This window comes from Triticum dicoccoides, chromosome 5B, assembly GCF_002162155.2.
Source record: "Triticum dicoccoides isolate Atlit2015 ecotype Zavitan chromosome 5B, WEW_v2.0, whole genome shotgun sequence".
Taxonomy (NCBI): Eukaryota; Viridiplantae; Streptophyta; class Magnoliopsida; order Poales; family Poaceae; genus Triticum; species Triticum dicoccoides.
In genome coordinates, this window is record NC_041389.1 from 502,438,690 (window position 1) to 502,461,354 (window position 22,665).

The window sequence follows — 22,665 nt, forward strand, 5'->3', positions numbered from 1 at the left end:
ACCTCGAGATGCTCGAGCGCAACGCCGAGGAGGAGCAGCGTGAGGCCGAGGAAGAGGCGCGCCAGACCCAGGCAGCGGCGGCACAACCCGCACTCGACATGAACGCCCGCTGGAGCATGACATTCGCATGGCCTGGCCCTGTGCCGACGCTCATCGACCTCACCGACCCTGACGACGACGCCTAGGGCAGCACGCCGCCTTGTAGCTAGCTCATTTTTATGTTGGATGTGGACGCGTGAACTATCGCCAGCCTTCGTGGCCGACTTTTATGTTTGATTATATGTTTGTTTTTGTTTTCAAAATGTTTTTTGCGCTGTTAAAATGTGTCGGGCCAGTGTTGGGCGCATGTGTCGACCCAAACGTGAAAGCAGACGTTGATGTCCGCCGGACCAATCCAAACGAATCAAAAACGGACAAATTCGTATTTGTTTGGATCGGCGGGTTGTAGTTGCTATCCCCGTGGGGATTGGGAAGGCTGCATGACTCCGGCTGTAGATGCTCTGAAACGATCATCGGATACCGGTCCAGACGGAGGCTCTTGTCACAGTGACTGGCGAGTAAATAATGTCACGTAGTACGTACTGCCGACGGCCGTCTCCATGGGAACCAGCTCGAAAGCGCAGGCAGCGCAGCAGCGCACGGCAAAGCAAGGAGCCAGTGCAACGCGACGCGGTGCACCCCATCCATCACCTCCGTGTGTCACAGCGAAAGGCGCAAGAATCCAAAGCACACACTCCCACCAGTGACACCGCTCCGTGTCCGTGGCAGTGCACCACTACCCAGGCACCCATGCTCCCCGCCACCCTCCCCGTCTCTTCTTCCTGCGTTCACAGCTAGCTGTTCACGAGCGTTCACTCCTCTCTCTCTCACTGACTCACTCCCCTCTTTCTTCCTCCCCACACGCTAGCGTGAGCTCCAAATGGCAGCGTGAGCTCAGCCCAGCTCGCTTCACTCTCGCCGAGCTTGCGTCGGTGATGGCGTGGTAGGTGGTAGGTGGCGAGCGAGCGGGCGGGGCTTGTCGTCTCGTCGACCCAGGGCGTACGCCAGCCGTCTGCCGTTTGTTTGCACGCGCGATGCCAATGTCAATGCCCGCGCGGCGGCGGCTGCTCGTGCTCGTGCTCCTGCACGTCCTCTTCCTCCTCCCTGCTTCTTCCCCCGCCTCTCTCCATCGCCGCCGCGACGGCAGCCATCACCAGTGGCACGGCGGGAGGAGGGCGCTGCACGAGCCGCTGTTCCCCCTGGAGAGCGCGCCGGCGCTGCCGCCGCCGCCCCCCGCGCCCTTCTTCCCGTTCCTGCCCGACGCCGCGCCCCCGCAGCCGCCTACGGTGGCCAACCCCGCGCCAGCTGCCGTCGGCGTCGGCGATGTGGGCGCTGGCGGCGACCCGTCGTCCTCCTCGCTGCCGAACCCCACGGCGCCGGCCAACATGTCCTCCCTGGCTCTGCCGGTCCCCCGCAGCGCGCCGGCGCCGCTCCGCGCGTTCCTCTCCTCACATCGCCTCCTCACCGTCCTCCTCCTGGTCGCCGCCGTCGCCTCCGCCGTGCTGGCCGCCGCGCTCATCTACCTTCTCGCCCGCCGCCGCCGCGGCCGGCCCGAGCCTGAACCCGAAGCGTATGAAAAGCCGGCCTTGCCTAAGCCTTCGCCGGTCAAGCCCGCGCTCCACGACGACGACCAGCACCCCCGGGGCTCCACCGCCACCATCTCCAGCACCAGCTCGCCGGAGCTCCGGCCCATGCCGCCCCTGCCTCGCCAGTTCCAGCAGCAGGCAAGGATGAGCCCGCTATCAAGCCCCATCCTTGAGGACAGAATAGGGAACACCCGGGCGCCGCCGGTGAGTGTTCCACCGCCAGCGCCGCCGCCTCCCCCTCCTCCACCGAGCAAAGGCAACGGCAGCGCACATGCGGCACCTGCACCTCCAACGCCGCCCCCTCTGCTGCCGCGAGCCGGCAACGGAAGCGGCTGGCTGCCGAGGCGGCTCTCCGAGCGCCCCGCGCCCACGGTGATCAGGGCCTCGGCGGGGGCAGTCCACCCAGAGGAGTCGCCGCAGTCGGAAGAGAAGGATGTGGACGCCGGCGCGGCTGCTCTACCAAAGCTGAAGCCGCTGCACTGGGACAAGTTCCGCGCGAGCTCCGGCCGGCCGACGGTGTGGGACCAGCTCAAGGCGAGCTCATTCCGGTGAGCCCTCCCCACCACTCCTGGAGTACTTCATTTATCATAATGTACTCTGCATCATAGCTGCTGCCATGCATTGGATTCATTTCGTTCTGAAACTGACTGTCCATTTGTGCTTGTGCCACTGCCGTGTACCAAAACAGAGTGAACGAAGAGATGATCGAGACATTGTTCGTCTCAAACTCCACGAGGAGGATGCCCAAGAACGGATTCAAGGAGGCAAACGCGGCACCCTTCAACCAGGAGAACAAGGTGCTCGACGCGAAGAAGTCGCAGAACATCGCGATCATGCTGCGGGCGCTCGATGCCACCAAGGAGGAAGTGTGCAAGGCCCTGCTTGATGGTGAGATGAGATGACACAAAATACCCACACACATTTCATTTTGTGAACTTGCATTCAGTGAATGAATCCTTTGTCCGATCACCCGGTTCCATGAACATTTTGCTTGTGTTGCCATTTCTTGGAAGTGCAGGCCAGGCAGATAGCCTTGGAACTGAGCTGCTGGAGATGCTGCTGAAGATGGCCCCTACCAGAGAGGAAGAGCTCAAGCTTAGGGAATACAGAGAGGATGCTCAGTCGAAGCTCGGCCCCGCCGAGAGCTTCCTCAAGGCGGTGCTCGGGATACCGTTCGCGTTCAAGAGAGCCGAGGCAATGCTCTACATCGCCAACTTCGATTCGGAGGTCGATTACCTCAAGACCGCCTTCAAAACCCTCGAGGTACTAATCATGCCCTAACTTGTACCGTAAACAGTTTTAGATGACAAAAAGGGGCAGGCGTGCCATGACAGTGTCTCTGAATCGAGTAAAAGGACTCTTGTTTCTGTAAAGGTGTGCCTGGAGATCTAAAGCGCGCTGTATGTGCCATGTTCCTATGATCATTCCCCGCATTGTGATCTTTACCATTTACATTCATCATGTAGACATGTTGGGCACAATCATGTACTATTGTTCAAAACTTCAAATTATTGATTCAGGTGTTCCTTGCAGCATATAGTGGTAAATAATCACTTATCAATTTGTCATCCATTACCATTTCAGGCTGCGTGTGAAGAGCTCAGGGGCAGCAGGCTGTTCCACAAGATCTTGGATGCCGTCCTGAAGACCGGTAACCGGATGAACACAGGCACGAACCGCGGGAACGCTCACGCCTTCAAGCTTGACTCGCTCCTCAAGTTGGTCGATATAAAGGGCACAGATGGCAAGACGACGCTCCTGCACTTCGTCATCGAGGAGATCACCAAGTCCGAGGGTGCCAACATTGTAGCCACGAGCCAAACGAAAGACAAGGCGAGCGCCGTTGCAGATGATTTCCAGTGCAAGAAGGTTGGCCTGAAGATCGTGGCTAGCCTCGGCGGTGAGCTCGGCAACGTCAAGAAGGCGGCAGGAATGGACTCCGACTCGCTGGCCAGCTGCGTCTCTAAGCTCTCAGCCGGCGTAAGCAAGATCAGCGACGTCCTGCAGCTGAACCAGCAGCTCGGTTCGGATGAGCGCTGCAAGAGGTTCCGCGCCTCCATCGGCGAGTTCCTGCAGAAGGCCGAAGCGGAGATCACGGCGGTGCAGGCACAGGAGGGGCTCGCCCTCTCCCTTGTCAGGGAGACGACCGAGTTCTTCCACGGCAACTCTGCCAAGGAGGAAGGCCACCCGCTGAGGATCTTCATGGTGGTGCGCGACTTCCTCGCCGTTCTCGACCGCGTCTGCAAGGATGTCAGCAGGCTGAATGAACGGACGGCGACAAGGGGCTTCAGCACCTCGCGCCGGGTGGAGAGCGCGGCCGTTCCTCCACGGTTCAACCCAGCAGCACAGTCCAGCAGCTCCGAGGAGGAGAGCTCGTCGTCATCGTCGCAGTAGCCGTCAGTAGGGCATGATACCGAATGTCTCAGTTTGGAATCTGCATCTTAGCTATTGTCTAGAGGAGCAGGCAATGCAGAGGACCCAACCTATAATCGTAACTTGAGCAGAGAAGTGTAGATCATCAAAGTCTATATCGTAGTAGTACATGATTCCGCAGGCTAAAGCATCATCCAGCAGCCAATGGCCTACCAGCAAAGGTGAAAGTGTCATTTGTACATGTTGATTCAGACATGCTAAGAATCAATCACTCACTAGCAGTAGTAGACCAAAGCTTTTGGCGAATTGACCGTTCTGAATGTCATGATAAAAGTTCAGTCTAAAAGAACCGTCACATGATCAAAGCGGAGGTAGCCAGTAGCCACCACCTTTCAGGATCTGCTAGGATTCGTCTTTTGCTCCCCATGCTGGCAAGAGAATTATCCCTGCATTCTTTCCCTCTGACCTGAAGGCAATGCCCTAATGGCCTCTATCTTTGTTTACATGCTGAAACAACAAAGCAATTACATATATAATCAATGGACAGTGCCCTCACAAAAGGCACATTTTTTAGGTCTCGAGGTTGGGGTTATTATATATCCTACTACTACTATACTCCAAATAATTTCCCAAAAGAAACGCCAAAAAGCTACACTTTTCCCGGTCTGCTGCCAGCATGCTGCTTATCTGCTGCTGATGTTTAAATCATAGGGTACATCTCCCACTAGTTAACATGGCCAGTAAAAAGTTGCTAAAATTATGGCTGGAACCAGTCACTCCGCCGAAGGATCAATCGAACAAACCCTCTGCATCCATGCGGTTTAATATACGGCGTGCCTCTTCTTCGGTTGAGGGAACAACGTTGCGGATACTCACTCCATTCTTCAGTGCGTCGCTGCCGACTGAGAAGGTGAAGTGGAATGTGTTGGAGATCTGCTTGTTGGACAACACCATCAGCAATGTACAGTAGTATGGTGAATGGAAGTATTCAACTAGGTACAAAGACTAGAGGTATAGCTGCTGCAGTTAAAACAGTTTCTCCTGGGCAGCAGTGTGAGATTACCTCGCTTTTTCGGAGCTCGGGCCTTGTTACATGAGCGACGACTTCGACATTTACCAGGGGCTGCCATTTATTCTCAAGCTGGGTAAACAACACACATGATTTGAATCGAAGGAAGTCTCCAACATCCACCTGTGCAATCACAATTTGACATCGTTATTCCCCACATTACGGGAAAACCAATTTTATAGCTTCTGAAACAGACTTCACAAACTGCTACCATGATCCAGATATCCAGTCATACATAACATCTTCAGTGCTAATTTGAGGTAACTACCAAGAAGCAACCATGGAACAGCACTTTCTTAAATTAGAAATGTCGACTTGATTGTATGAAGATACGGGCTTAATTACTCAGAAATGCACCCAAAAAAATAGCCTAATTACTTACCGGCTTTAAGAAGTCGACATGGTCCACCTCAAGAAAACACGGTCTCTGCCCGACAAAGGCATAGGCAGTCGAGAAAGCAAGCTCAAATGCTCGGTGCATCAAGAAACCTCCAAATATCCGTCCATACAAGTTTCGCTGTTGAGGTTGGCAGATAAGAGAGTTCTCCAGGCGAGTATCCTTCATCAATATGCTATCCCTATCAGCCAAAGCAGGAAAATCAGAGAAAACACGACCCTCTGCCAGTAAAGTCTTCAGCCTCTCAGCCTCAGCACCAAGCTTCTGTACCCCCTTCTCAAGCACTCCCTTCTGTTCTTCCCTTTTCCTTTTCTTCACCTTATCCTGTGCTTCTGTCTCTGCATATAACTGCTTCTCTCTCTCGGTTTCTGGTGAAAGGCGGTTCACAGGAGCAGATTTTCCGGTTACTGAATCTCGTGCAACAAATGTGAAGTTAGCCGTCAATGCAATTGGGTCTGACTGCACATCACCATCTGTTGCAAGTTGTGAAATGTCAGACACCGACAGTAGAAAGATCTATCATACATGACAGTTGTTCAAAATCGAACAAATAAGGAGATTGATAATTTCTTTAGCAACACTACCTTGATCAACCTGAGTCACTTCAATCTGTATATCAATCGAAGAGCGGCCAACGTAAGTAACAGCCCCAATAATCTTTACTTCAGTGTCCAGACGAAGGGGCTTCATTAAGACCATCTTGTCCACAGAAGCAGTAACTAACAAAAGAGGTCTTGTTGTGCTATCACCATCAGAACAGTGCTGCATGTCACATAAGATTTGTCAACAAAGATTCCTGTTGGATGTTAAAAACACCATAAAATGAACGGATACCGGTTATCTGTCGTACATAAGTATCATTTTTATAGTATATATGTTGTAATGACAGCCTTATCAGAGTTATCTATCATCCAAAGGTAATCAGGCAGCCCCTTTGCTATTCCTCCGCGAGCTTTTACTTTCCCAAATAAGTTGTATCAGACATATTTGATTTCTTTGTTATGCAATGGAGCCAGGGCTGCAGCTTGTGTAGTATAAGTTGTACTGACAGCCTGGAAGGAATGCTACTTATGCAGCTGTTCAAAAGGAAAGGAAAGCTACTAAAGGCCTTACTTATTTAACAGTATGTACCATTGAGCTAGCTAAAGGGTGTGCCTGCAATGTAGCCTCTGCTGCTTCCATTACCAAACTGACAGCCTTATCAGAGTAATCTGACATCCATTGCGGGCAAAAGGCAAGGAAAAGCTACTAAAGGCCTTGCTTATTTAACAGTATGTACCATTCAGCATGGTTAATTACTCGTTCGGGTTTCAAACGTGTGACACAGTGATATTTTCTGGATGTAGTGAGTAGTGAATACGTTCCGAATGAATCATCCATCTCAGTAGTTAGTACTAGCGTAGTGTCAAAATCGTCTTATATTATGGGACGGAGGGAGTATATCTGAATAGTTGGCAGTCTTTATGAGAAGAATCAGATACATGAAATCCCAATATTTCCATGAGCACCTACAAACAACAGATCCCCAAAATCCTGACTTCTACTTTCTTATGTATACAGCCAGTGCCAGTTCAGTTGTCCAGCCGATTGATTGCGAGAGTTGTGAGAATGAGTGAACCAGCTATATCGTTACAAAGTACAACCTCATCATTTCTACAGGACCCTAAAATGTTTCAGCAACACGACTGCAAAACACGAGAGGTGATTTGAAAAGCGAGGTGGAGGACGGTGTCAAGCCCATTCCAACGAGAAGGTAAAACAGTTGGAAAATGCTTCATATATCTGGTTTTAGTGGCCGTATTGTGATGGTGAAGGAATCTACCCTGTTTCAGATGGAAGGTTGTTCTGCAATGTAGTGTTGTTCACTTTCTGCTAGAGTTGGCTGCGAAATGGTTAATCTTGCAACAGAGCTGGATCATGATGCAACCTTTCCTCTAAAATAAAAGGGATTTACGTTTTCTCTCGCATTCACATCGAAACCTCCCCAATGCCTGAAGTTCTATGAAACAGGGCATATTCTGAAACATCAAGGGGATTTTGTTTTGACTGGTTTTCCTGATTTGATGAGAAATGAGCAGCAAACAGAGGGGAGGATCGCACTTATGATAATACCTTGACGGCGATGGTGCCGGCGAGGGCGTCGAGGTCCTCGAGCAGCTTGCCGATGCGCATCTCGTTCCAGGGGTCGCGGTACTGCTCGCGGAGGATGTCGTCGGCGGCGAACTTGTAGACGATGGAGGTCCGGCTCTGCGCGGGGGTCCTGGTGAGCAGGTCCGTCTGCGGGCCCGCGTCGGCGTTGCCCCCGGCGTCCATCTTGCCCTCGAAGATGCTGGACCGCGCCTCCCACAGCGCGTTGGTGACCGGCGAGTGGTGCATCCCGGGCCACAGGCTGACCGGCTTCCGCGCCGACCCGCCCGCGTCGATCGCCGCGCCGCGGGCCCCGCCGCCGCGGAGATCGGAGAACACCTTGATCGGGGAGTCCATGGGCGCCGGCGCCGGCTCCTGGCCCGACGGATCCCCACCGCCAGTCGACGACGACGCGGCTCTCGATTCGACCCGCGGGACCCGGTGCGCGGAAGGTTCGAGGAGGCGGAGGGTTCTGGAGAGCAGCGACGTCGCTGTCGAGGATCTCAGGGCCATGGCGATCCCGAGGCGGCTCCGGCCATGTGGGAGGATGACGGAGGTTTGATGGCGAGTGGGCGCGGCCAAGGTGCGGTGGAAAGTAGGACGCCCACGCCTAAAGCGGAGCCAGAGGTCGTCGGGTCTATTCTGGCCGTCGGATCTAGAGTGTTGTGTGGACTAACTGCGGAGAACCGTTGGATCTTCCACGGTTAGCTGTGGCGGGCGATCCAGAAAGCACCGGTGCCTTTCATGGTGGAATAATTTCTTTTTTGTTCGAGAGTACATGGTGGAATATTTTCTAGAAACCGGTGGGAGTTCTCTCTTGGGAGATCCAGGAAAAACTTAGTGATTTATTTTTATACTCCCTCCGTCCGGAAATACTCGTCGACGGAATGGATGTATCTAGACGTATTTTAGTTCTAGATACATTTACTTTTATGCATTTCTTCGACGAGTATTTCCGGACGGAGGGAGTATATAGGAAGCAGAAATATGGCCACATGAACAACCAACTATGTATGTATTCCACACAACTTTTTTTTATTACCTCTTGTGTTCTTTTTTTATTACCTCTTATTCCACACAACCATGATTGATGAGTAGATTGAAAATTCCTCAAGCAAAAAAAAAAAAACAAACTTTGTGGCATTGTAAAGCTACATACCACCTCTCCAATGATGAAGGTTAAGCATCTGCGTTTGTATTGTATTAAAAAAGATAAAATAAAAATAAAAAACATTTGTATTTCAAAACAAAATTTTGTCAATCTAAAATGATTGAGTCAAAACCATACATTCATTTTTAGAAGCTAATATAAAGGCTTAAAGATAGTTTTATGTTTTTTCATTGAGACCAATATTGGTAAAAATACAAAAAAAAACAATGATAATACTAAAAAAACATTCAAATTAGTGTCATGATTTTTTATAACATGTGCAAAAAATTTTGATCACATAAAGATGTGTAAGACCAGAGTACTTCACTGCAAAGTTGATTTATCATGCGAGATTAAGCTCCATCTACACTCAGATATTAGCTAGAATGAGCATTTGTGGAAATGAATATGAAGAATACTAAGAAGTTGATGATCAACTACTACTTCTTTGCATTGCTCGCATATTAATTTTGCTCCATGATATCTCTTTGTCTACACAATGATGAATACATTATTTTATTACTATTTATATAGCAATCTCATTCCCATTATATTTGAGATTCTTAATTTTTAAAACGGATTTGCGAGAATTATTAACCGTGGAATGAAAATGCTTTAAGATTCGTTTTTGCTTTGGTGGGCTCGCGCAAGGTACTTCTTTCGCACGACCTATTTTAGCATGTGTTGTCTTTCGTATGTGGATGGCTGACAGTGTTCTGTTTTTCATTTCTTTTGCCTGGTTAAGATCGTAAGCAAATGCATGGGCCATTTTAGCGTTGTCTTTTTATATGTTTCTTGCCAGACTATGTAGTCCTAAAGTTTTTTCATAGTTAGTGTAAACAAAACCTGTGTGGATAATTATTTATATATCATTATCAATTTCTTTTGTAGCGCGTCTTTTTGTTGGTCTGTTTAGTTTCATATTTTTGTCGAACCATTCTCACGGTGTACTGACAACCCTTTTTTTGTGTGTCCAGTTGCAAGTCCTTCTTGACTCGCAACTGTGTTCGATGTTTATTATATATCACAACTGAGCCGGCTCAATGTTTATTTTTATCATAACTGGGTTCGATTCTTTTCTTTTTCATTAGTTGCAAGTCTATCCACAATTTGCAATGAGGCCTGACTTTTTTTGTCTCAATTGTAAGTCCATCATCGAATAGCAAATACGGATAGATATTTTTTCTCTAGCTGCAAGCCAACCATCGACTCGCAACTAGGTTATATCCTAGGTGCAAGACAACCATCAACTCATAACTAGGCTCTTAATCTTTTTTACACACATTTGCGAGTCAACCAATGACTCGCAACTCGGCACGATTCTTTTCTTTTTCATCCCAGTTACGAGTCCATCTTTGACATGTAATTGGGACCTTGAACATTTTTTCTTCAGTTGCAAGTCCATCCTTGACTCGCAAGTCCACCCCGGCTCACAACTAGGCTCATATATCGCAATTGGGCCAGAAACTTCCTTTGCATTAGTTGCAAGTCCGCCCTCAACTTGTAGCTGGGTTGACTTTTTTCGTCTCAATTGCAAGTCCACCATTCACCCACAATTAGGGGTTGACTTTTTTCCAGTTGCAAGTTAAGCATCGACTCACTACTGCATACGTCTCTTTTTTATCCCAGTTGTACAAGACAACCCTCAACTCACAATTAGACTCTTGGTCCTTTTTTCCGCAATGGCATGTCAACCATTGACACACAGCTGGTCCGGACCATTTCTCTAGCCGGGCATGAATGCAGCGCTGACACTCTGGAGCGGCGCTGACCGTTTCAGGCGGGAAGCGCGCGTGGACGAGGGAAGGGGTTTTGTGGGTCAGGGCGGTCGGACACAGGCTTGAGAGCGGTTCGGACACCCGCAAAACCACCCACGTTTGTCTCCAGTTTACGGCAGAAAACATGTCCAGACCGCTCAGCAGACCGATACATGCCCGCGTTGGATGGCACAATATGTCCGGACAACACGGTCCGAACGGATGCATGCGGTTTAAGAGTCGCAGTTGGAGATGCCCTAAGAACAAATGGAAAAATTGTCTTAATATTTTTAACATTTAAAAATTAGTTTTAGGCTCGGGAGCCGAATTGAATTTTCGCGTTGGGCATGCCCTAAGAGCATCTACAGCCGGGCGCCCCAAACCGGTTTCAAACGCCCGAGCGGCCCGCCCGGTCACTCATCGGTCACGAAAATCAGACCCAGTCGGACGGCTCAAACTGGCCTCAAACGCCCGGGCTGTCTGGCACCCTCATATCCAGCCCAAATATAGGGCGGATATGGGGCTGCTCGGGCGTGTCCGACACGTTAGTTTAGCCCGCCCCGACCCACTCTGTCCCCACAAATATCCACAATTCACAAACCCTAGCTCACTTCACTCTCAATCCGTCTCTTTTTCTCCTCTCCAATTTGTCCGATTCGATTCACTCCGATGACCTAGCAACTACAGCGACCATGTCGAGCGCCGACAGCCGCTCCTCCTCCTACTTCGATGAGGAATAGGCCGTCTGTTGAGGATATAACTACTGAGTATAAACCACCCAGGAGGGGCCGATTCACGCTCAATTGTACTGAAGCCCATGAAGACAAAGATGGCTCTTTACAAAATGAATCTTAGAGGCCCAGAGTCCAAAGGCGGATTGGGGCCCATAGTTGTAAACCGCCATAGTTGTATAACTTGTATTGTAAGTTAGGGAAAGGGGGAGACCGAGTCAGACACTTGTATGAGCCGGCCTCGGGACTCCGTAAACCGGCCGGGTGTCAACCTGTGTATATAAAGGGATGACCCGGCGGTGGTTCAGGGATGAGAAACAACAACTCGAGGCTCAGGCAAAGCGTATTTGCTCCCTGGTCATTGAAACCCAATCAATTCCATCACAACTAGACGTAGGCTTTTACCTTCATCGTAAGGGGCCGAACTAGTATAAACTCACGTGTCCCTTGTCCGGTTTAACCCCTTCAAGCTAATCTCGTTGCGATGGCTCCATGACTAAGTCCTTTTGTTAGGACATCTGACGTGTTATTTCCACGATAGTTGGCACCCACCGTGGGGATATCGCACGATGGTTTCGAGTTCTTGAAGGGCAGCTTTGAAGGACCCAAGGGGTACGAAGTCGGCCGGATGACCAAGAGTCGTCGCGGCAAGCTCTACATTGACGATGCAGGATGGGACCCTGATGCCGGCTCAAGTGAGTACGGGTACTGGGTCCCCTTTGGCGGAATTCATGTTTTCATCAGTAAGATCGGCGAACTGGGCCCTGAGCCGAACATCTCCACTGACCTCGTCGAAAGGGCTCAGCATGCGAGTTCTGCCCGGGTTCAGCCTGCCGTGAAGCATGCGTTCGTCGGATTCATCCATGGAGCGGAATATGAACCGGTGTCTAATGGTGAGACGGCCATCTACTCAGATGGCGATTCGTCCACTGGTGAAACCGAGTCGCTGTACCAATTGCAAGACGGTCGGGTTGGGGGATATTCTGATGGCAACAGTATTCCGGACCCCTTTGTACCACCGAATCGGGTTGCAGTCTTCATGGCCGGAACACAGCCCACCTTGCAATCTTCATCCACAACAGCAATGACGTCCGGATCAGCAGCCGTGGTAGGAGGCCCGGCGCGCCGGCCGGCTCAAGTTCTCTCCGGTTTGTTGGATGCCTGAGCGACCTTGTTAACCACGGCAGTTACCCCGGAGACGCAGGATCAGCATAATGCAGAGGTTACCAAGCTAAAGGACCAGATAACACAGGCGAAGGAGGACCTGGCAGCTCAGGAAGTTCGGATGGCTGAAGAACGGGCCGCTTTAGATGCCCAGTCGCAGTAGATCCAGGCGCAGAATTACCGGCTCATGTTGGATCAGAACGCGTCAAACGACGTGATGCGAAGGAAGTATCGGTCTCGTATGCCGCCAGTCTTCGAAGGACTGAATCTCTTCAATACGCCGGGGCCTGGGCCAAGTAATCCGGCAACCGTAAACCGGACCGAGGCACCTAGGCAGCACCGGATCAACCACGCCTGACGGACCCGCCCCGACGAACGGATAACCCGCCGCAATACGTATCAACACCACCGGGTCATTTTTCTAGCCCTTTGGATAACATGATTGCTGCAGCATCTCGCTTGGCAGCTATTCCAATGGAGGGCCATTCACTTGCGGAGATTGAGACGCAACAGGCCAGGGATCTTCTTCAAACCGCTGTTGTGCAGCAGCAGGCTTACTCCTATACCGAGACAGAATTCATTCAACCCCCCGTCCGAGCAAAAGTTATAGCAGGCACATAGATGAACCAGAGGTGTCCAGCAGTGTGCGGCGCCACGATGCTCCTCAAGGGCCCAATCCGGCGCGCGGTGGGGCAAATGCTCAGGATGTGGTGGATAATGGCAGAGCGTGAAGGGGGGCTGCATTGGCAGCACAGCACGCGGGTTATCGTCAAACTGCCCCAGTTCAACCAGCGGCGTTAGTAGAACGAGGGACCGGACTTGCTTTTAGTTCCTGGGGAGTACCTTGTCTCATCCCGGCTCTTTGTAATGTGCGATTGCCCAAGGATTTCAAGGATTCGCGGAAGGTGCCTAACTATACCGCCGATCAACCTCCTGATGCGTGGGTTGAAAGTTATGAGATGACAATGGAGATGCTGGATGTGGATGAAGCGGCGTGTGCAAAATATTTCACCATGATGTTATAAGGGACAGCCCGCACTTGATTAAAAAGCCTGCCCGCCAACTCCATCGGATCATGGGACCAATTGAAGGCCCGGTTAAGAGCAAACTTCAAGGATACATGTAAACAACCTATGTCCATTGTGGATCTAGATGCCTGCATCCAAGGAGAGAACGAGTCAACAACCCATTGGGTGCGCCGGGTTTTGGAAGTCCTGCATTCGTCGGACCACATTAAGGCTGGCACGGCAATCTTAACATTGGAGCGTAATTGCCGGTTAAAGTCACTGAAGATGAAGTTGGGACGACTCAAGCGCCACTGCAATGATATGGGAATACTCATGGCAGCTTGGTTAAATATGCCGATTCTGATAATACCAAGGATCCCGATTCTGATGAGGAGAAACTGGAGAAGGGAAAGAAGAACGGCGGTGCGAAGGGACAACAACACAACCAAGGGAGCCATGGGAACAATGGTAAGCGCAAAGCAGATAATTCGGATTTTGTGGCTAACACCAATGTGCAGGGCAATATGCAACGTCGTAAGGGTAAACTGCCCCAGCGCGGTGGAGGTATGAATCTGGAGCGCCTGTTAAACCAACCCTGCCCAAAGCATGGGACCAAGGATGTTCCTGCAACACATCTCTGGAAGGACTGTTTCATTATGAAGGAGTTCAAAAATCTGATCTATTCCAGTATGATCAGGGTCCGTCAGGCGGTTCAGGTCCAAGTTTTCATGGTGGCGGCGGTTCAAACTCTGGATTTCAGAATAATCAGGGCAACCAGAACAACCAAGGTGGTAATAACCAACAGAATAATCAGGGGAATCAGCAGCAATCAGGTTTTCAGAGTCACCCGAAGCAGTTGAATGGCGGGCAATACCATGTCTTCACCACTAGCTTGTGTAAGCGCGATCAGAAGCTTCACAAGAGGGTAGTTAATGTTGTTGAACCAGCGGTACCTCGTTACTTACGTTGGTCCGAGCAGCCCATCGTGTGGAGCAGAGAGGATCATCCGCCCCGGATTGACAATCCGGGTCATCTGGCTCTAGTGGTGGCACCTCAGGTGGGAGGTTATAAATTCACCAAGGTACTTATGGATGGAGGAAGCAGTATCAATATCCTGTATTATGAAACCTTTTGCCGCATGGGGTTGACGGATAAGAATCTTAAACCGTCGAACACTGTTTTCCACGGTGTAGTACCAGGTAAATCGGCATATCCTTTTGGCAAGATATCTTTGGAAGTTGTGTTTGGTAATGAGCATGATTCCAGGTCAGAAACATTGACCTTTGAAGTGGTGAAAATCCAGAGCCCATATCACGCCCTGTTTGGACGTCCGGCTTATGCAAAGTTCATGGCAAGGCCCTGTTATATTTATTTACAGCTCAAGATGCCAGGTCATAAAGGGACCATGACGGTACACAGGGGTCGTAAGATCGCTTTGGACTGTGAAGAGGGTGATGCGGCCTATGCTGAGTCAGTTTGTGCAACAGAAGAGTTGAAGTTCTATAAGGACAATGTTGATCCGGCGGATATGACTCCTCTGAAGAAGCCCTCCACAGAGCATGACCCAACCCTGAAGTTCAAACCGACTGATGAGACTAAACTTGTTGATTTTATTCCTGGCGATTCATCTAAACAATTTAGCATCAACACAAATCTGGATCCGAAATAGGAAAGCGCGCTCATCGAGTTCATCCGTGAGAACCGGGATGTTTTTGCATGGAAGCCTTCTGACATGCCAGGTGTACCGAGGGAACTCGCTGAGCACACTCTCAATATTGATCCCAAGTTTAAACCGGTCAAACAGTTTCTTCGCCACTTCAACGAAGAACGACGCAAGGCCATTGGAGAGGAAGTGGCCCGGATGTTGGCTGCTAGGTTTATCATCGAAGTTTTTCATCCGGAGTGGCTGGCTAATCCGGTGCTAGTGCTTAAGAAGAATGACACTTGGCGTATGTGTGTGGATTACACAGACTTGAACAAAGCTTGTCCGGCAGATCCTTTTGCTCTCCCGAGTATTGATCAGATTATTGATGCTACAGCGGGTTGTGAGCGTTTGAGATTTTTGGATGCTTATTCCGGTTATCATCAGATCAAAATGGCAGTTAAGGACCAAGAGAATACAACCTTCATCACTCCCTTTGAAGCCTTATGCTATGTGTCTATGCCCTTTGGGCTCAAGAGTGCCCAGGCAACCTATCAGCGTGGTGTGCAGAATTGTCTTCATACTCAGATTGGGTGCAACGTTCACGCTTACATGGATGACATTATGGTAAAGTCCAGGAAGAAGGAGACCTTGATAGATGACCTCAAGGAGACCTTTGACAATCTTCGGGTTTATAAAATGATGCTCAATCCGGACAAGTGCGTTTTTGGTGTTCCGGCAGGCAAGCTCTTAGGCTTTCTGGTGTCTAACACAAGCATTGAGGTCAATCCGGAAAAGATCAAAGTGATTACATCCTTGGCTAAACCGAAGTGTATCAATGATGTTCAGCGTCTGAGGTCGAATTGCAGCCCTAAGCCGGTTTATCAGCCACTTGGGAGAGAAGGCGACCCCTTTGTATCAGATGTTGAAGAAAATAGACGATTTCGTCTGGAGTGACGCAGCTAATGCGGCGTTTGAGGACTTGAAGAGACAGCTGGTTGAACCGCCAGTTCTTGCTGCTCCGGTTGATAAAGAACTATTGTTATTATACGTAGCTGCTAATGCTCGGGCTATCAGTGTGGCCATTGTGGTGGAACGCAAGGAGGCTGGGAAGGAATATCCAGTTCAAAGGCCGGTTTATTATATCAGTGAGGTGTTAATTGAGTCAAAGCAAAGATATCCGCATTGGCAGAAGCTAGTGTATGGGGTCTTCATGGCAAGTTGGAAGCTTAAACAGTACTTTCAGGGCCATCCCATCACAGTGGTCAGTTCTGCTCCTTTGGGGGATATAATCCAGAACAGGGAGGCAACTGGCCGGGTTGCTAAGTGGGCTATTGAGCTTGGACCACACGGTTTGAAATACATGCCTCGCACAACCATCAAGTCCCAGGATATTGTGGATTTCATCAACGACTGGACAGAGTTGCAGGCACCAAAGATAAACCGGACAGCACATACTGGACTATCCACTTTGATGGGTCAAGACAGTTGGAGGGCTCGGGGGCTGGGGTTGTCCTTACTTCCCCTCGAGGTGATTAAATTTGTAATGTTCTCCGCTTAATGTTTTCTTGTACTAACAATGCAGCTGAGTACGGGGCCTTACTCCACGGTCTCCGTGTGGCAGAGGAAATGAACTTAAGCCGGGTTCGCTGTTTTGGAGATTCTGATCTGGTGGCTCAACAAGTTTCTGGCACTTGGGATTCTAAGGATCCCCTCATGGCGGCTTACAGGAGAGAGGTGGATGTTGTGGCTGGTCACTTCAAAGGTTATCAGGTTGAGCATATTGATTGGCGTAAAAACGAAGCAACAGATGCTTTAAGCTGGCTGGGGTCTCAACGTAAACCGGTGCCACCGAATACCTTTCTGGATATCCTACATAACCCGTCTGTAAAGTTGCCAACAAAGGAGGATATGGCTATTCCTGATCCGGAGGCGCAGTTGGTTGCCGCTTTGCATGTAATTCCGGATTGGACGGTTCCATATCTGGTATATATGAGCCGAGGTGAGTTACCAAAAGATGAAGTTCTGGCCAGACAGATAGTCCGGCGATCCAAGTCCATGGTTATTCACAATGGCGAGTTACACAACTGCAACGTTTCAGGCGTATTCCAACGTTGTGTTTCCCCTGAGGAAGGCTAAGACATCCTGTGTGAAATCCATGAAGGCGATTGTGGTCACCATGCCGGTTCAAAATCCCTGGTTGCTAAGGCTTTTCGTCATGGTTTTTATTGGTTGACGGCTCATGCCGATGCTGAGGATCTGGTAAAGCGGTGCGATGCTTGTCAAAAAATTTCTCGTCGAGCTCATGTTGCAGCTCAAGAGCTACGGATGATTCCAATCAATTGGCCATTTGCTACTTGGGGGCTTGATATGGTGGGACCTTTTAAGCGGTTCAAGGATAAGAAGACCCACCTCTTGGTGGCGGTTGACAAATTTACTAAGTGGGTTAAAGCAGAGCCAGTAAGCAAATGTGACGCAGCCACGGTGGTTCAATTCATCAAAAAGGTGATCTTCCGGTTTGGTTTTCCACATAGCATCATTACAGATAATGGCACGAACCTTTCCAAAGGTGAGATGGAGGAGTTTTGTCAACGAGAGCACATCCGGCTTGATATAGCGTTTGTGGCTCACCCCCAGTCTAATGGTCAAGCTGAGAGAGCTAATCAAGAAATCTTGAAGGGTATCAAGCCCCGGCTTATGGTTCCTTTGAAGCGGACGCCGGGTTGTTGGGTGTAAGAATTACCATCTGTGTTATGGAGCATAAACACCACTCCAAACCTATCTATGGGTTATACACCTTTCTTCATGGTTTATGGGGCAGAGGTTGTCCTCCCAAGTGATATTCATCATGACTCGCCCTGGGTTGCCAATTATGTTCAAGCGAACAATGAGAAAGCACGCCAGGAGGCATTGGACCTGTTAGATGAGAAATGGGACATGGCTTTGGCTCGTTCAGCGGTTTATCAGCAAGACCTGCAGCGTTATCACAGCCGCCGAGTTAAAACAAGAACCTTTCAAGAAGGCGACTTAGTGCTCCGGCTCATCCAGGATCAGACCGATATGCACAAGTTATCCCCACCTTGGGAAGGGCCCTTTGTGGTCAGCAAGAATCTACACAACGGATCATACTACCTCATTGACGTTCGAAAAGACTCACGCAGCTCTGAGGAGGAAACCCGGCGGCCGTGGAACATAGCTCTCCTTCGGCCTTACTACACCTGAGATGTAGGCTCCTCTTATGTACATATTATGACAATGTACATATTATGATCACGATAATAAACCGGCATCCTTGCTATAAGCAGGGCCTCTGCCATTTTTTTCCAATATCTTTTCATTACATGGGGGCTTTAGCTGACAAAGCGGAGTTCTACCTTGTTAAACCGGCTATCATGCCACAATACAGCTTGGGAGCTTCACACCCAAGGGGTCAAAGAGAGTCTGGATGCTATGCACAGCTCAAACATAGGCACCCATTGAGCACAGCTCACAAAGTTACTTGGGGGCTCTTTGTGCACTGCAACAAAGAGTTTGAAAGGACCCTTGTAATATGCTATCAAGCACGGCTTGAAAGCCTGGTGTATTCACCTAAAACCCCGGGTTAACCTGCCTTCATCAAGTAAGCCACTCCTATCCAGGTAATCCTCGCATGACCCGCCGAACGTTTGACAAGTCAATCTTATAGACCCTGAACTTGTTAAAGTTAAAACGACGATTGGTTAGGTGGAGGTCCATCTTAAAAGGCTTTGTCAAATGGTTTAACTCAGCGGCCTGGCAGCCCATGAAAAGCCTCGAATTTGGGCCTGGCAGCCCTTGAAAAGCCTCGACTACACGATTTTATTTGCCCTTGTCAAGATTTTTCTCTTGTCGTCTTTTATGTTGAACTGATGTCTATTGACCCGGCATGGCTATCAGTCATTCTAATAACCCGGTATTTGTTAACCCGGCTTGGCTTTCAACAACAAGTTGTCAGATCGTCTTCATTATTAAACCGGTGTTTGTTAAACCGGTCTGGCTTTGACTACATGTCGCCAGTATGATCATCTGGTGTTTATCGTCACCCGGTATGACTTATTACACACCAGCACGGCATGGTGGGAGTTATCAACACTCAAAGCGTTGGGTTTTTAACCTTACTACAATCAAGTTGGTAAACCAACAGCCTCATTTCATATCACAGGTATGATCTATTTTTGATATTTTTACAAACTTGGATATCTACCAGGTTTTGTATTGGGCATTATGACCCGTCCGGCGGTAAACCGCCCGGACAGGATTTTTATGCAGATACAAGGATTGCATAATATTATAAAGATATATAAGCCAGTGTTGCAAATATCATGGCAGATCAAACAAAGTCAGGTATCAGTGCACAATGGCAGCAGATCAAAGTACTCTAACTAGCCTATTACAAGGCGCTTTGAGGCCCAAAATAATGATTGTTTTTTACACAAGAGCAGTCTGAGCAAATCAACCCGGTTGCCGGATTAAGAGTCATCGCCAGGTTGACGTGAAGTTGATGGATCTTCTAGCGCCGGTTCAACCTCTTCCTCCCCACCCAATGGCTGGAAGCCAACGGTGGTCCAGTCAATCCGGGTTAAAGCCCGAAAGACAGCCTCTTCACTTATAAGATTGGACGGTTCAACGTCAGGGGCATAAGTGTGCTTACGGATTGGCGAGATAAGATTCTGCACTTCTTTCACAGCAGTATCAACCCGTTGGTTGTTTTCATCATAAAAAGACCGGTGAACAGACAAGTTAGCTTCTTCAGCCAATTGGCTTGACATCGGATGCATCTCCTTCGTCAGGGCTTTCAGGGCTTCGTTATCGAATGCTGACCCATTTTCTTGTTCACCGGGGTAGCCCTTGGCGATATCAACTGGATCCAGATCAGCTATCCAGGCTTTAGCCCGAGTTAGTGCCAACAAAGCGCCAGCCCTGGCAGTAGATCACTTCATTTCTTCTATCCGCGCCGGCGTCATCAATAACTTGGCTAGTGTATCTTTGATCAATGATCGTACCGGTTTGTTGTATGAGACTGCGCAGATAACTCGTTGGGCCCCGGTATACAGTTGCTCAATCAACGTATATACTGCCTTCAGCTTCATCCGCATGTCAGAGCCCAGATGAGCAACACGGCTACCTATAACGGTTTAAGAATTTTATGTTAAACCGGCAATCTCAAAGATGGTTATTCAAGAAATTTTGACAAAAGGTATTTACCAAATATCGCAGAGGTCATGGCGTTTACTTGGCGCTTCAACCTAGTTAGCTCTTCCGCCACCGGTTTAAGAGCTAACTCGGCGTCTTCAGCCCGCTTCAACAATGCAGCTTTTTCAGTTTCCCAGCTGGCACGTTCATTCTTGAACCCTTCCTTTAGTTGTTCCATGGCTGTCAAAGCAGTTTTAAGTTCATCTTTGGCCTTGGAAGTCTCTGATTGTTGGGATTTGATGTTCTCTTGAAGATCGGCAATCTGGGAGTCTTTGCTGTTTATGTTGGCCTGCAAAAATCAGATGATGAAGATGATATTATTTTCTCAAAGTCCCAAGCGTATAACCAGTTATACACTTGGCACTTGGGGGCTAATGCGGATTGCTTCTTTCCTGCTGACTATTCAAAGTCCCAAGGATCAATACAAGTATTAATCTTGGCACTTGGGGGCTAATGTGTATTTGATCAGAAAGTAAAAAGACAAAGGAATTGACAAAATACAGTTTGGAACATGAAGTCCCGGTTCATCTTGATAAGATAAACCGACCCTTGGGGGCTACTCAGTTGAAGTATTCTATATCCAAAAAAGTCCCGGTTTAACTTCAAGAGACAAACCGGCCCTTGGGGCTATAATGGAGTGGATATACAGAACAAGAAAGATTTAAGTGTTTTTGAAGATTACCTCATAGTGCTCCTTCATCATATTCACTAAACCGGCCTCATAATCTCGGCTTGTGTATAGGCGGTTTAGGAATCCAGAATGGAGCTCTTGGGCAGTAAAGTTCACATAACTGGATCAATCTGTCTTCTCTTTCCCCTTGCCCATTGCAACAAATTCTTCCTTGGCGGTATGGTTTGATAGGGCAACCGGATTACCAGGGTCGGTGTGACTAGTACCAGTAATAATAACATCATCATCGCCACCTTTTGACGGGCTTGGCGGACTGACAGTATCCCTGGTCGGGCTTGGCGGATTGACAGTGTCCCTGACTGGGCTTGACGGATTGATAGAATCCTTAGCTGGGCTTGGCAGGTCTTCATCCCTGGCCGGGCTAGGAGGATCAGCACGAGGACTAGCCGGGTTAGCTTCCGGCGGATCAGCATCAGTATTTTGACCCTGTGGGGCAGAATCATCCATGACAATATCGACAGTATCTCTACCAGTGCCTTCTGGGGCCCTCTCCGTTTCAGCTTCATCAGTGGGGGTACTAGTTTTGGCTTTCTTGCTCAAACGAGCTTTGGTGCTACAATATTAAACAAAGGTTAGTATGATAAACCGACGCACGAAGGAAAAAGTTGAAGGGTAATACACTTACCCAGGGACGGTTTTGAGGGGAGGCATCTGGGTGGTTGATGAGCCGCCAGATGAAGAATTGGAAGTCACCTGATAATTTGAATCAGACGGATTAAGTGGGTATCGGAAGTAACCCGCCAAGGGATAAGGTTTATTAAAAGAGCAACAAACCTCTGGACGACGTTTCCGGTTTGGAGTGTCTGGTAAACTGGAAGAGGTTACTTGCTGGCCACTGTGTCGGGTTGTGCGACGGCCTTCAGGTTGTTGTGTCTTCAAAGAAAATTTTGGATCCAAATGAGCAAGAGGGTGAGAGTATTTTACTTTCCGAACTGCACGACGAAATTTCTGAACCGACACAGGATCTGAATCGGAGGAATGGGATATTACCTCAACATGGTCAGCACGACTGGCTTCCGCATCATCCTGGTAATAGTCATTGTCAATAAGGTGTACGAAAAATGAGCCAAGGGAGTCAAGTTCTACCTCTTGTTCCGATTCATCGACATCTTCGGGCGGATCAAAAGACTTGGTGGTTTTCTTCTTGGCTGCTCTCTTTGTGACTTTGCTTTTGGCACGAGGAGCCCTCGCCGGTTTATCTTGAGCCCTCCCGACTTATTGGCCTGTAAAATTAAACAAAGGATTATTAGAACAGTGTTAAAGCGGAGGCGGATCAAAAAGCACAAAGTTAAAATCTTTATCGCTGGCGGTTTATTGGAGGCATAAAAAGGACGCAGCCCAGTTTTGCTGCATTCGACGATCGGTTCATCCAGCATCTTCTTGACGGATTCAGTTACTTCATCATCAGTCATTTCTATTTCATGATACCGTTGAGGGTCCTTGATGTTGCCAGTATACTCATGCATCAACCCGGGGCGGCGGCTTAAAGGTAGGATACCCCAAGAAACCCAGCAATGAACGAGGTCAATGTTGGTTAAGCCGTTTGCTAGGAAAGCCCGAAGCTTAGCAAGTTGAGGAGCATAAGCTTGTCGCTCTCTGGCAGTGAGCCGCGGTGGCAGTGGATGGCCGTTGCTGAGCCGGTGAGCATGGTAACCCGGCAGAGGGTTTTCGTCAGCAGGAGCGGTGTTCTGACAGTAGAACCAGGTTTGATTCCAGTCTTT

General features: G+C 49.2%; 2 protein-coding genes across 2 annotated transcripts; one reads left to right on the forward strand and one right to left on the reverse strand.

Annotated features, from left to right (window-relative positions):
- The first annotated feature begins 738 nt into the window (after nt 1-738).
- Nucleotides 739-4,304, forward strand: LOC119311168 (formin-like protein 15). Its single transcript, XM_037586802.1, has 4 exons — nt 739-2,173; nt 2,314-2,513; nt 2,644-2,888; nt 3,210-4,304. The coding sequence occupies exons 1-4, from the start codon at nt 1,074-1,076 to the stop codon at nt 4,017-4,019; spliced, it is 2,355 nt and encodes a 784-aa protein (XP_037442699.1). The 5' UTR covers nt 739-1,073; the 3' UTR covers nt 4,020-4,304.
- Nucleotides 4,305-4,460: 156 nt separating this feature from the next.
- LOC119309863 lies at nt 4,461-21,595 on the reverse strand. Its single transcript, XM_037585765.1, has 8 exons — nt 21,570-21,595; nt 21,203-21,497; nt 20,367-20,542; nt 7,577-8,246; nt 6,049-6,226; nt 5,450-5,937; nt 5,062-5,190; nt 4,461-4,931 (listed from the first exon to the last, which is right to left on the reverse strand). Exons 1-8 carry the CDS (start codon nt 21,593-21,595, stop codon nt 4,788-4,790), a joined length of 2,106 nt encoding a protein of 701 aa, XP_037441662.1. The 3' UTR covers nt 4,461-4,787.
- Nucleotides 21,596-22,665: the final 1,070 nt, after the last annotated feature.